A 15,200-nucleotide genomic window follows, 5' to 3' on the forward strand; every position below is an offset into this window, starting at 1 on the left:
TTATCTGTACCAGTGTACATCCTCTGGTCTAGCCAGATTTGTAAGGTAGAATTGGGGTCATGATAGTGGGTGGTGGTGGGGGGCCAAGAAGCATTAAACAACTGGAGGAAAGTTGTATGTTTCATTGTTGCTGCACTGCACCCTGACTGACTTGTCTCCTCCCTGTGGCCCTTCTGTAAGGGGGTGTCCAGTTGCCAACAGGTGGGTTTTGGGTCTCCATACTCCCCCTCATTCACAATGATATGATTTTTTGTTCTTTGATGCCTGATACCTGATCCCTTTAACACCTCGTGATCACACAGGCTGGTGTGCTTCTCCCATGTGGGCTTTGTTGCTTCTCAGCTAGATGGCCACTTGTTTATCTTCAAGCCTTTAAGACCCCGGGCGCTATATCTTTTGATAGCTGAGCACCACCTGCTTTCTTCACCACATTTGCTTATGCACCCACTTTGTCTTCAGCGATCATGTCGGGAAGGTGTGCATCATGGAATGCCAGTTTAATAGAACAAAGTGTTCTTACGCTGAGGGAGAACTTGAGTGGAGGCCCAGTGTTCTGGTTTACTTTTTAAAAGGAACCTGTGCTCTTGGCCCTCAGAAGTGGTTCTACTTAACTCGGATGACCCCAAGACTGAGGAGTGTTCACTTGGAAAAGGAAGGTGACCATGAGGTCCCTTGCCCTGTCACACTCATGGGCTTTTTCCTGCCCGGTACTGGTTGGTGAAGTGCCTGAGGGTGCAGGGCTTCCTCAGTAGTGCCCTTGTGTTTCAGACGCTCCAGCCCTGGCACCGGCACGGTGGCACTCGGGGCAGCTGGGCCCAGTGGGAAGGAGCACAGCTGAGCTGTTGGCCTCTTGAGGCCTCGATAGGCCCTGTTCCCTGGGAGCCCGAGCCACCTCAGGAACTCCAGGGAGGAGGGACAGGAGGGCCTTCTCGTCCCCTCTAGAGGAGTTGGCCGAAATAGAGGGTGTCCATCTTTGGGTGAGGGACACATCCCTCCCTCACCTGGGGAGCCAGCCGATGCCGCCTAAAACTTTCCAGGAAGGTGCCCAGGGTGCATTTCTGGGGCCATGTCCTGCCCTGCCCCTTGGGCTTGAGCTGGGCTCCTACACGCTGGGAAGGGAGAGGTCAGTCAGGCTCAGAGGGGCGGTGGGGGATGGAGGCTCTAGGTTGGGCTGGCAGCCTTCCTGTGTGGTTTCTGAGGGGCCAGTGTCCTCAGCAGCACTGGTGTGGGGAGGGAGGACCCTGGTGCCGTCCTGAGCTCTGCTGCAGCGCGCCTCCTCCGGGGCCAGGCTGTTAGGCGGGGAATCGCAGCGTCCGTCTGCTGCTGTCTCTTCGCCCTCTGCTGGGCTTCCGCAGGACCATTTGTCACTGGCTCACTCCTAGCTGCTGTTTCTCACCTGTCTCGGGTCTGTCTAGAGCAGCGGTCCTCAACCTGGGGGTTGTGACCCCTTTGGGGGTGGGGTGTGTGTGGAACGATGCTTTCACAGGGGTCGCCCAATTCATAACAGTAGCAAAATGACAGTGATGAAGTAGCAACAAAAATAATGTTATGGTTGGGCGTCACCACCACATGAGGACCTGTATGAAAGGGTCATGGCATTAGAGAGGTTGAGAACCACTGGTCTAGAGAGTAAACTCCTGTGGGTGGCCCTCTCCTCAGAGCCCAGCCAGGCCAATGAGCTGTGAGTGGGTGGGTGGGTGAGTTGAGTGAATGAGTGAGTGGGTGAGCGAGTGTGTGGGTGGGCGGGTGAGTCAGTGGGTGGGTGAGTGAATGGACGGGCAAGTGAGTGAGTGGGTGGGTGAGTTCAGAGAGTGGGCTGAGTGGGTGAGTGGGTGGGTAGGTGAGTGAGTAAATGGATGGTCGAGTGAATGAGTGGGTGGGTGGGTGTCCTCAGACACCTGCTGAGGTGGGTCAAGCCTGTCTTTTACGTCCATCTTACATGTGAGGGCTCTGAGCTGCCCAAGGAAGGGATAGCCAGCAATCAAAATGGAGCCCTGGTACTGCAGTGACCCCAGTCCACTCAGGACGTCTGCCCACTCTACGCTCCCCAGGGGAGAGTCGCGGGCCTCTTAGAGGGCCACCTTGCACATTACCCTGCCGGCTGGCCAGAGTGCCCCTGGAGCTGCACCTGGACTTTTTGTGAGCAGCTTGGGTGCTCATACAGCCCACGAGACGCTTGCCTTTCAAGGTGGGAGAGGTGATGGTGCCCCATGAAATGACGGGCGGCCCCTCGAGAGCTTCCACTTAGAGCCTTAATTAGCACACACGCTGACTTTCCTAACAAGTGCATTATAATTACTTCTCAGGTTTGTTTTTTTCTTAAACAGCCAGTGTGTGGTGCTGGCGGCTACATTGGGCTCTGAGGTCTGGAAGTTTCCTAGCCCCTAAACTCAGACCACCGCAGAGACCCCATGTGGAATAAAGATGACGCGGATGTGCCAGGCATTTCAGGGTGTGTGGGAAGTCTGGGATGTGCTTGGCTTGGCGATGGCACTTGGTGGGGGACTTCTGAGGAGGAGGCCTGCTCTCAGGTGCAGATCGGTGGCAGCTTAGTGACAGTGAGCAGCCGCAGAAGCAGCCTCCTCTTGAGACAACAGAATAGCTGGTCCTTAGGGCAGGCCCGCCTCCCAGCCTCCATGAGCGGGCCTGCTTCTAGACAGCTGCCGGGTGCATGGGTTGAGGTGGAGCAGGCTCAGGGTCTGCTCTGTGTGCTGGACCTTGAACATGATTTTCAGCAGTGCCAGCTTCCTCCCAAACAAGGAGGGGACGCTAATCTGTCTAGGCGTGTGGCCATACGCTTTCACATGAACTGGAGCCTCGTCTGTCCTCCACTCTCAGCACCCCACTGGGGCTGGGTGCTCCCTGGGCTGGGTTTGCCTGGCAGCCACGCTGGGACACTCCCTCCCGAGTTGACACACTTTGCTTTCCCTCTCCCCCTGCAGTACACACTCAGTGGCAAGAAGGTGGAGGTGGCTGTGAAGCAGGTCATTGCTGGGAAGTCGGTGGAGCACCGAGGGGCCTTCTCCAACCCTGAGACCCTGGATCTGTACCGAGACATTCCTGAGCTCCAGGGCTTCTGAGCCGGCGGCCTGGCCCACACCGGCCGCAGCTGCGTGCCCTTGCTTCCTTTGTCCGGGTCGTCACCTAGATGTCTCTGGCGCCTCTAAAGACATTTGCACCAAGTTCTCTAGGCCAGGGAGGTGGCTTCTGTTTCCTGCTGATGGCCACCTGGTGCTGAGCCGTCCGCATGCTGGGCAGGGTGCTGGCCTTCAGAGGTGCAGCAGCCTTGTAGGCTGTTCGGAGCCCCAAAGTGTGGGTGCCGCCCAAGTGGGCAGGCTCAGCCTGGTCAGGGGTGCAGCTGGTGGGCACTCTGCTCTGAGCCTGGCTTCCTCGTGCGCAGGGGCACACTCCACCTGTCCACAGGAGCTGTTGCAGGTCACAGCCCCACATGATGTTCTGGACACATCACTGGTGGGAAGTACTTCCTGGTAGACCAGTGCCACTCCCGCCCACCACGGCCCAGAAGCACTGTTTCATAGGATCTCATTATTCAGGGGCTGTGGTTCTTTTTAAAATGTTTTTGTTAATGTTAATTAAATGTTAATGTTAATTGTCTGATCTGTGTCCTCAGAACTGGGTGTGTCTGTCTTGTCTGCCCTGGGGTGGGAGGTGCCCAGCGGAGGGCACCATGGCAGCCCCATCTCTGGGGGGTGGGGGTGGGGGAGGAGCATCTACACAGCGAGTCCTGGTCACAAGGCAGATGGTCTGTGCATCCTCTGTTCAGCATCGTCATCTGTATTCTGTGTTTGTATTTTTGAACAAATAGAGCACACAAAATACTGTCCAGTCCCTCTTAGTTCTGCAGTGGAGAACTGGAGGGAGAGCTCGATGAGGCAGGTGATCACATGATCGGTGGACGCATCTCTGCACGCAGCTGTCCACAGGCCTGTGTGCTTTCCCAGGTTTCCCAGCGGCAGGTGGCAGTGGCTCTGTGGGTGTGGGGGCGGCCACATGAGACTTGCCAGCTGAGAGGAGTCCTTTGGTCATGGCTCCTGGGCCCCCTCCTGGGCTTCACATCATCACAGCAGTCCCCGGGCCTCCTGGACACAGCTTTGCTGCCTGCTGCCTCCAGTCTGGGCTCAACCAGGCGTGGACCTGGCGCTTTGTGGACTCTTCCTAGTCTGTCCTCCCATCACCGAGTCCAGGCATAGCCCATCCCCAGGTTATTTTTGCACGTAATAGCGTAGGGGAAGGCCACACGCTCTCCTGTCTTCCCTTACTCAGCTATCCCAAGTGTGACTTTTCTTGCTCACTGAGTGGCCGTGCCCACCTCTAGCCGTCCATCCACTTGTGTTCCAGACAGGAAGGAGGAGGAAGTGGCCAGAGGGCAGGGAGGAGGCAAAGAGCCTGTGCCTTCCGAGACCTGTGCTTCTTGGCAGGAACACAGTGGCTGTTTGGTGAGCAGCCTGTCCAGTGGACAGCTGTCTGTCCCTCCGTGAGCAGCCTGTGTACATGGACATCCAGCTGCAAGAGAATCTGGGTTCTGAGTTCCTTGTCAAGTTCCTTGTGGCTGCCGGAACTATTGATTGTTTATTGAGCGGCTGAAAACAACACACAGGCAGGAACTCGAGCTCTGGAGGGCAACGGCAGTCAGAAACAGGCCTCGGGAGGCTGGTCACTGTCGGCAGGGGCCTTCTGGAGGTGTGTGTGTGGGGGGGCAGCAGTCCCTTGTCTTTTCCAGCTTCCAGAGGCTGACCCTACTGCTTGGCTGGTGGGCCCGTCTTCTGGCTTCAGAGCCAGCTGTGCCTAGTTGAGTCCACTCACATCACACCACGCTGACCACCCAGCCTCCCTCTTACTAACAAGGGTGTTTGTCATGACAGCGCGGTCACAAACTGGTCACAGGGGCTGTCTCCCTGTCTGGAGATGCTGAGCTTCATCCCATCTGCACAGTTCCCCTGAGCTATGGGCCACGCTCTGCAGACGCATGAGGAAGAGGGGGATGGTTCCTGGGAAGTCAGCCAGCCAGCATGTCCCCGGAGCAGGGAGACTGCTGCTGTCCACTGCTCCGGCCTGGACTCCTCCCCAGCCTCAGCTGAGTGACCACCTGCCCAGGTCCTGCTTCCCTCCAAACTCAAGTCAAGCCGGGCACCTGCAAGACAGCCAGTCCTCCATCCCGTGCTCAAAAGACCGACTTCCTGTCGCCTTATGGCAGGGAGCCATGTGGCTTCAACGCGGCGCCCTTTCGTTCCGCCAAGATGTCCCAAGCTGGCGAGCTCACGCGTCCTTCCTTATTAACGAGCCACTTCATTAACGAGCGGCAGATGGTCCGGAACAGCAGAGTTTCACTCACGCAGCGCGGGCTGTGCTGGCCGGGCCGTGGCTGAGCAGCATGTGTTCCCACCACCGTCCCACACCACCAGGGCTGGGGTGGCCAAGGGCCACAGCTCCCACTGTATGTGGGAGCTGGCACAGCCTGGTGGTGGTAGCCAGCGTGCTAGCCTCCTGCTCAGCTCCATGGCCTGCTGGGGTCACTTCCAGGAATCTTGCACTGAGGCTCCTGGCCAATGTCACCGAGCCCTTCCTTTCTGCGCAGCCTCACCCTGGATCTCCGGCTTCTGGCCCTCCTCCTGTGCGCCCACACCCTCTCTGTTTCTCTTGCCCTCACCACATTCCCAGCCCGAGGTTCCCTCCCTTCTCTTTGCCCCAACCACCCCAAAGATTGCTCAGGTTGTCCCTGTGTGTCACTTTTATAAAGACACCAGTCAGTGGAGTTGGGGCTACCCTCATCCAACCTGAGTTCCCCTTACCCAGAGTATTTCTGCATAGACCCCAATTCCAAACAAGGCCCCATTGCACCTCTGGGAGCTAGGACTTCACTTGAACACATCTTTTGGGTGGACACAAATCAACCCACCACAGATGCAAGAGACTCGGGTTGAACCAGATTTACTATTAAGGACCAGGCCATGTTCTACCAGGGCTCAGGTCTGTAGAGGGGACATCACACAGGTGTATGGTGTAAATTTTAACCATTAGGGTACAGGATTAGACTGCTGTAACAGACCCCTCCATCTAGCAGCTCAGTAGGAAAGGTTTTGTTTGTTTGTTTGTTTTTCTCTGCACTGTAGCAGCCCTGGGTGAAGGAAGAGGTGGGTGGCAGTGGCTTGGTGGCTTTGCTTCACAGGGTCATCCAAAGGCTCAGGTCTCCATCTGGCTGCTTCAGTGTCATGTGGCTCGACTGAGGCTGGCTCGTGTTCCCATTCCTGCCCCATGAGCAAGGGACACAGAGGAATCGGCCCCTCCATCTGCTCACACCCCATGGGTTTGAACGTTGTCACATGGATACACAGGCAGCTGGGACGAATTCTCTCCAGTTGACTGGTCATGTGGGTGGAGATAGGACGGTGTGGATGAAGGAGACCCCTCATCATTCCTGCCACGAGTATAGGAGACACCAGGTGGCATGGACAGTGGAGAGCTTGGCTCCTAGCTAAATGTTGGTGACTCCAACCCACCCAAAGGTGCAGGGATCCGGCCACCTCTCGTGACCAGGTCCCCCTGCCCACCGTGCACCACCCACAGGCCTATTGCCCTGACTCATCAAACCCACTCCAACTGTACCCCTGACCGTTTCCCAGGGGTGGGAGGCGGCTCTCTCTGTGACCACACCAAGTGGTTTTCTTAGATGTTGGAAGAGCTAGGGAATTAGTCTAACTCATTCACTCAAGGTACACACACACTCTGATCCTGCCCCCGGGACCAGAGGGCATCACAGCAGGTGCTGATGTGTAAAGACTGATGTTCAACAAGAACCTGATGAGAGAATGTATTCGGGGGAAATGATTATGATGTTTTGCTCCTTGGAAAAGTGGAGGGTCAGGAGAAGAGAGTGAAACCTTCAAGGAGGTGGACTGACATGACAGCCCAGCAATGGTGAAGAGGGAGCAGGACCAAGCAATGTTTCCCTTCCTTGATAGAAAGGTTGCCATGAATTAGAGTTCACAGTGAATAACAATGGGTTGAACAGTCCCCCAAAACATACTGACAAGGTAGCCCCCGGCACCTGTGAAGGTGACTTGATTTGAAAATAGATGGAATTAGTTTACTGCAGGGGTCCTCAAACTTTTTAAACAGGGGGCCAGTTCACTGTCCCTCAGACCCGTTGGAGAGACAGACTATAGTTAAAAAATAAACTATGAACAAATTCCTATGCACACTGCACATATCTTATTTTGAAGTAAAAAAACAAACGAGGTAAAAACACCCAGCGGGCTGGATAAATGTCCTCGGCAGGCCACATGTGGTCCGCAGGCCGTAGTTTGAGGACCCCTGGTCTACGGCATATACGAATAGGGCACCGGTCCAGTATGACTAGTGTCCAGTGTCCTACACACAGACACACACACACACACACACACACACACGGAAATGGCCACATGAAGATGGAGGCAGGGCCGCATGATGCTGCCACAGGCTGAGGAAAGAGAAAGAGGCAAGGGAAGTTGGGCCCCAAGAACATTTTGAGTGGGTCCCGCCAACACCGTGCACTCAGACTTCTGGCTTCCACAACAGTGAAGGAACACGTACGTATCTGTTGTTTTAAGCCACCGGATTTGCTGCCACAGGAAACGAATACAGATGGGTGGCCACGAAGGCCAAGAGGTGACCCTGAAGGCATAGCCTAACAGGTGAGATACTCCATGAGAAGCTGCCAAGTAGCCAGGCAGGGGAAAGAGCCAGAGCAAAGGCCCCCAGAAGGAGAGCCGCTTGGGAGAGAGGCAGGTCCACCATAGCAGGGAGCACTGGACTGTCCTCTGGGGGTCCCATTCCAAGGGTTGCCTCTAGGGGCAGCAGCGATGGGGTGCTTGGGAGGGTGGAAGACGCCATTGATGCCAGCTTCCCACCGTCCTCTCTCCCTTCTCTCGTTTGTGCAGAAAATACAAGGCGGTTCCAGTCCATCAAGCAAATAGGTGTTGAATACACAGCAAAGAGGCTTAGGGCGCCTTCTGATTAGGGTTGGCTGTGATGGACTGCGGACCTCTCTCCCTGAGCCACGACTGCTTTTCACATTAACGTAAACGAATTCTAAAAGGCTCTGGCGGCCCGAAACATTCCAGCAGGCCGTGAGCAAATAAGTCAGGGCCGGTTACAGGGAACCTGCTTTTCACATTAACGTAAACGAATTCTAAAAGGCTCTGGCGGCCCGAAACATTCAAGCCGGCCAAATAAGTCAGGGCCGGTTACAGGGAACGCCTGGAATACTGCTCGTGCTCGGCTGTCGTGGTTCATCATGCTGGGAAGCGCTCTCGGCCTCCCGACAGTCAGTGGCAGGCCTAATCGCTTCATCAGATGGCGTCCAGGGGAGCAGCAGTTGTGAGTCAATTCATTATGCCCTGGAACATCTCCAAGCTTTTCCATCTTGCGGCACCCTCCCTGTTTTCCCTCTCACGTCTTTCTTCCTCAGTCTTGACTAACTCGCAAGCGGACTGGATGTCAAGGAGGCTGCCCAGGGTCTCCCACTTTGGAGATGGGAATCCACCCCAGGCTTGACCCCAGATTTCCTCCCTCTGGGGCCATGGCTTATCAGCCCTCACCCCACTTGCCTGCCCCCTGCTCCCCTGCTGGACCTGGCTCCATTCTTCTCCATGTTCAGTTTCTCTCTTCAGCCCTGATGTTCCCCCCTGGAGCTGCTGCTTCAAGTTCCTCAGCAGGAAGAGTGAGTTTACCCGTCAAAGCCCCCAAACTCATGGCTGTCGATCAGCGAATCTATCTCCCTCCGAGAATTGCTGGCGGGTTTAAGTTGAGGGCTTTGAAAATTGGCCGCGGAATGCTTAAAAGGCCTGGGAAAAAATCTCATTGGCCCAACTTGAGTCATGTGCCCTCCTCTGAGCCAATCAGCGCCCCAGCGGGTAGAGGCGTGTTCTGATTGGGCACACCGGGGTCACGTGGCCACCCTGCCGTCGGAATGTGCAGTCAGCAGACGCCAGCGGCGGAGAGCAGCTGCTGAGGAGAATTGGGGTGTTGGTGCTCAGCGGGGAGGGGGCTCCAACGGCACGGTTACTGAAAAGGACCGAGGATGCCGCAGAAAACCAGCTGCTGCCTCCCTCGTGCCTCACCACCTCCCCCGACTGGGGACAGAGAATTGAAGCGCCGCCCGGCCTTGACCGGCGCGGTCCCACAGAGAAGTCTGGAGGTATATATATTTTCCTTATGTATGTACATACATATATAGAAGTAAGTAGATTCAAATATTCTGAGGTAAAAAATGATGCCCCTATAAGAATCTATATATAAGAATATAAAAAAAGAATATATACATAAGAATATATCTCTATCTATCTTTTTCCTTCTGAATATTCGAGTGCCAGAAAAAACGAGACTCGTGGGCGCAACCAGTCAACACAAGAATTGGGTTTTGAGACTTGGCTGCTGTCAATGGAGGCCGGCCACCAAGTAGGGAGAAATCCCGCCACATGGGGCTCAATCCTTCTTAGGAAAAAGGTAGCTCTGGGCCTCTGCGTGTGGCAGCTAAAAAGATGGCCGCGCCTGTAAAAAAATTATTTCATTGGGAGTTCTTACAGATGTTGCAACAATTCAAAATTCAGTGAGATCAAGCAGCGGTATACAATTGCTGTCGCCATCAGGTTCAAAACATTTTCTTTCTTTTCAAACTCCCTGATATCAGCTCCCCTTTGTCCCCTCCATCCCCCCAGGAATCCTTATTGTTGTTGTTTGTTATTATTATTTCCCATGTCGTACACCATCCAATATCTCCATTCACCTACAATTCTGTTATCTGTTCCCCTTGAGTGGGATTATACAGTCATTATTGCTATCAGCTCCCCTTGCCCGGCCACAGCAGCCCTTTTTTGACCCTGATGGGGGATGGTGCTGTTGGTCTGTTGCTCCTCCCCCCTTGCCTCCGAAGCCTGCAGCTTGGAGATGTGTGTGTGGGGTGCCTTTGTGCAAATGCCAGCCCCCTTTTACGAGACGAGACTGTTTAATCACATGTCACTCTTGGGCGCTTTTTACAAACTGGCAGGGGCAACCTTGTGACCAGCAGGTCTCTGAGTGCCCTTCCCCCAGCAGCGGCTGCTGGCTTTGTGTCCCAGTGTCCCATGGGGGTGGTTCTCAGGACTTTTCAGACATTTCCATCTTGCACACTTCAAGGATCAACATCACTTTTCTAGGCACTGCAAAACCAAAAGAGTCTTGTGGCCCCCTTTACTGGGACATGCACGGCTGGCGGGGCAGCCACCCCGTGATATCTCTGAGGTCTGCCCTGTGTCACGCGGAGTGATTCTGACCCTAAGCTCCAGCAGAGCCCGGGCTACCTGCCATCCCTGTCGAGGTCCCAGGCTTACAAGCAAAGCCATCTTTGACCCTCCAGACCAGCCATCTGCCAAGTGTCACTGTGGGACCTCAGTGGACACCACATGGAACAGAAGAACCTCTCGGTGGCATCTGCCCGAATTTCAGACCCACCGAACCCGCAAGAGATGGTAAATGGCTTTTGCAGTCTGTGAGTCTGGGGGTAGTTATGTATCAAGGGGAATTAGAACAGGGCTTCTTTCAAGCTGGTGAGAAAAATGCAAGGGGAGAGTGGGGTGCAGCCATTGGAAAGTTGGGGCCTGTAGGGGACTGCTTGGACTCAAGGTGGTTGGGGGCCTTTAGTGGGAGGCCCTGACTCTGAAGACAACAGTCTGGGTTCAAGTCCTGTCTCAATCATCTGGGTCACACTGTGCAAGTTTCACAAGCAACTGGGGCCTCCCCTTGCCCATCTGTAAAATGAAACAAATGACGAACACGGAGGGCTGTGAACCAGATGAAAGAGCTGAACCCCTGACCCTCGCCCTCCAAATAGAGGACCATCTGGCTGCTGGTCCACCAGCTGCTCTGGACTTCACTCATTGATGCAGCCCTTCACTAGGAGCTCTGGCGGCGCTGTGGGCTAAGCTCTGGGCTGCGAACCTTGCAAGGTCAGTGGTTCAAACCCACTAGCCACTCCTCGGGAGACAGTGGAGGCCGTATGATCCCATAAAATGAACAGTCTTGAGAACCCTATATGGGGTCATCACTCTGGGTCAGAATCGACTCGATGGCAGTGGGCTTGGTTCCCGGTGTAAGCCCCTGGAGATCCCAGCCATGAGGAAACCAAGCCTGCAAATTCGGTCTTGTCTGAAATGAGCCCCTGTGCAGCGAGAGCCCGGAAAGTCACTTTCCCACCTCATCGGACCGCCCGCCCGCCCTCCCGCTCACACCAGTGTTTCAGACCCCGTGGGGCAGGGAGCTGGAGGGCAGCACCGACCCACTTAATGCAGCCGCTCTCCCAGCAACAAGCGGCTTTTGTTTTCTCTGTTTTCGCAACACTCCACTGAGGTGCAGAAATGTGCCTGACATCATCCTGCCGGTGGGCGGTGGACCCTGGAAGAAAGCGTGCACTGTGTGCACAGGGCCAGGTTCCTGAGCAGGATGCAACGTGGGCCACCTCTGGCCTCACTGTTAGCCTCTCTCTCGGCCGTTTCCTGGGTGGCAGGGCCGAGCCTGCTCTGTGGCCCTAGGTAGGAATGAAGCCCCAAGTGGTCTGAGCTACCACTGCAGCCTGCCCCCAGCAGTGCTGGAGGACCACTGTGGGGGGAATGGTGCTGGATGCTCATTCCTACCAGCTTGGGCTGTGAGCACTGGTGGGTGGCACACACAGAAAGCAGGGTTGATAATGACTGCGTAGCCCCCTAGGTGCACTGACAGCATGAATGGGTGCCTGTTGCTGAGGACAACAGGCTCCTCTCCCCCAGGTTGGTCTGGAGGTCGAGGGCTGTGGATCTGCTGGGCTGGGAGCTCTGGCATCAGAAGCTGCATGCGGCCACATTGGTGGGCACAGGGCTTAGCCACATGACAGTAATAGCCACCGGGTCAATTCCTGTAGCGACCATGTATGACAACCGGATGGCAAGAGCTATCGAGAAGAGTGGAGAATCCTATTTGGCTAAACTTTGCTTGGTGATTCTTTTTGGGTAATTCCTGAATGTCAAGATCAATTAAAAGGGAAAAAAAAAAAAAAGAATCACACCAATAGTGGAAAAGATCAATCACCATGTACCTTTTCCAAGTCAGGTGACCCTGGCACAAACCTTCCCCTATGCCAGAGCCTCTAATTAGGTTTGGAGTGAGATCAATTCATGTGTCATGGAATTGTAAAAGACTATGCTCTGTGAATGGTACTTCCTATTCTTCTTAGCTTGATTGAAATCGGGCTTTTGAAAAGATGCTATTTATACTTGTTAAGACAAGGGGCTTTCAAAAGGATTCCGACTCTTAAGTCTTCATATACAATTTCTAAGGAAGTGGAAATTTTCAAATTTTCATAATGAATGTGTTTTTGTGGCTTTCTTCCTACCCCCACCCCCTTTTAAAAAAATAACCAGATTCGGCAGTGTCTCTTTCCCCCTTGGTGAGAGCCTCGGGTCCTTGCCAAAGTATGTATCACATAATTGCTTTCATGTTCAGACTCGGCGAGAGTGTGTTGTAAATGGCTGGGACGCAGATGTGACAATTCTATTAGGCTCTGGTTCTTGCATGATTGACCTTGCAAATTGAATTCTGAGAGGTTAGGCCTTCTGCCTGGCTGCTGGATTCCACGCTCCCAGTTTGGGGAGAGGCCCGGGAAAGGACAGGCTGGAATTTCTGGGCATGGGTCTGCCCAGCAGGACATTTTCTTGAAGTGCCCTGAGCTGCACTCCTCTGAAGTTCATGTTGGCACCTTCCTTCGCTCTCAACAGAAGGCCAGCTATCTGTGATGGATAGGTTCTTGCCTGCCTGGTGCTATTAGCCACTCTGTCAAGGTGACAATGTGATTGTTAATATTCCATCTTCAGGCCCAAGGTCTATTTTCAGGTTGGGAGTTAGCCAGCCTTCCCAGAGAGAGCGCCACAGAAGGTTAGGGCCTGGAGCTCCTCCCCAGCTCCACAGTGGACTTCCCGGTACACTGACGCCCATGAGCTGGGCTTTTGGGGTGCAGAAAACACCGAAGATCTTGATCCAAGAGTTGGTTACTTGATTTAGAGATGAGGGTTAGTTGAGAAATATTTCTACAAAACTCATCGCATACTTTCCTTAAATAAAAGTATCAAAGTGGGAAGTTATTATTATTTCTGATCATAGCCTCCAGCTAGCTGTACGCACTTCTGAAGGGGGTGTTTCCAACCTCTGACCCATCCCCACCCAAAGACTTCTATGCTCTTCGATTCCACACTAAGAGGTAGTTTTGGCCTTCTTTAGGGACTCAAATCTTACTCCTTTTAATGTCCTCTGAGTTTGGGGAACAAAAGAAGCCTGGAGGGGCAAGACCAGGGCTGTAAGATGGAATGGTATAGGGTTTCCCAAAGGTACTCTCGTAGGGCAGCCTTTACCACTTTCCAAGAGTGAGCAGATATGTTTTTGTAATAAGTAAAAAACCAACTTTCCTGGCCTTTTTCTCACCAGCACACTTTTTCATTTTTTAAAAACGTCTTTCTCATAAACCCTATGTAGTCACACTATATCTTTTGAGAAAATCTATTAGATTATTGCTTTGGAATCCCCTCAAAACAGCCGCCATAACCTACTGAGCCTGGTCTCCGTGCCTTGAATGTAAATGGCCCAGCATATCCCCTTGGTAGCTTTGTTTTGATTGGACCTTTTTTTGGATGGCCCTCTAACAAGACTAAGACAAGTGCATTACTGGAAGGATTACTGGTTTCAGCATATTCATTTGCATATGCATATATGGACGGGAACTTTAGTAGGAATACTTTTCGACTTACCTGCATGTACAAAATCCTGTGCCTTACACATAAAATTAAGGAGCCCTGGTGGGGCAATGGCTCAGTGCTTGGATTTGAACCCACTGGTGGGTCTGAACCTATCTAGGTCAGCATAGGACTGCAAGCCTCAAGGTCAGGGGGTTCAAGCCCACCATTCATCCCACAGGAGAAAGAGAAGTCTGTCTGCTCCTGGAAAGACTGACAAAGCCCCAGAGTCTCCACAGGGGGCTGCTAGGAGTCAGGCTCAAGTGGATGGCAGTGGCTTGGGTTTAGTGGTTCTGCAGGAGAAAGACCTATTGCCTAGAAAACCTGAAGGGGCGCTTCTACTCTGCACACAAGGACAAAGGACTCTATGGCACAGCTTTGTGCACTGGGCTAGTGTCTGTTCTGCTTCAGTGCTGTAGTACTGATAATCGGGCCCTGAGCCAGTGGGTCTGAGTCTCATGGTGTGGAGAAAAGCCTGGGCACCGATAGATATATTTTTAGAGACTTGCCACAAAGAATCCATGGTCTGGGCACAGAGGCACGATTCAGGCACGGGAAACCTTCAGGAGCAGGATAGGACTGTGACACCAAGGGCAAGGTTACGGGGAGGACAGTGAGCTGTACTATTTATCATTTCGGGCCAGAGCATTTCAGTGCTGCTGTAGGACCTTCCAGATCCCCTCTTCCCTTTGGGGTTACTCCAGAGCCCAAGCCTGAGTGAGTAGAATGGACACAGCCTCTGCTTCCCAACTTGCTGTGGACAACAGTAGGACTGAGAAGCAAGCTCTGTTCTTGGTCACCCATTGTTATTGCATCAGAACCTGGCTGACACAGGCTCTTACCATGGCCCTAAATGATGGCGAGGGTCCCTACCCCCCAAAGAGATGGGGAGGTGAACCTGTGTGCTGCAGATGCTGTGTGGTTAGTCAGGTCAGACGTGAGGGTCACCCTGAGAGGAAGGGAGGACAGGCCCCCCTGGTGAGAGAAGAGATGACCTCAATGTGTGAGAAGAGATTGCTAGGTGCTGGGATCCTGGTGAGACCAAGTGATTTCCACCCTCATCTTTTCATATATTTCCTGGTCTCTCTGAGGCTCTCTCCTGCTGTTCTGTGTACATTGCACCCAGGGAAGGTTTATGAGAACAGGCGGAAAACAAGAGCGTGCAAGTGAGCAAGTGAGAGAGATAGATAGAGATATACATAGAGAGAGCTAGATAGATGGGGTGGGGGGAGAGAGAGAGAGAGGAGCAGCTATGGTGTAGTGACTATGCATACAGCTATTAACTGCAAGGCCAACAGTTTGAAACCACCAGCTGTTCCTTGGGAGAAAAGATGGGACTTTCTACTCCCACAGAATTACCATCTCAGAAACCCAATGGGGGGCAGTTCTACCCTGCCCTCTAGGGTCACT

The 15,200-nt window shown here is 53.5% G+C and overlaps 1 protein-coding gene across 1 annotated transcript in view; it reads left to right on the plus strand.

Moving 5' to 3' along the window:
* The window catches only part of AACS (acetoacetyl-CoA synthetase), a 45,934-nt gene extending 42,319 nt beyond the window's left edge, over positions 1 to 3,615 (plus strand). The window contains exon 18 of the mRNA XM_004709619.2: positions 2,943 to 3,615. Coding sequence (XP_004709676.1) covers positions 2,943 to 3,080 — 138 coding nt within the window. The 3' untranslated portion in view covers positions 3,081 to 3,615. The remainder of the gene's footprint in view (positions 1 to 2,942) is intronic.
* The last annotated feature ends 11,585 nt before the right edge of the window (positions 3,616 to 15,200 follow it).

Source organism: Echinops telfairi, unplaced genomic scaffold, assembly GCF_000313985.2.
Source record: "Echinops telfairi isolate 266 unplaced genomic scaffold, ASM31398v2 ScPeMD7_7412;HRSCAF=8450, whole genome shotgun sequence".
Taxonomy (NCBI): Eukaryota; Metazoa; Chordata; class Mammalia; order Afrosoricida; family Tenrecidae; genus Echinops; species Echinops telfairi.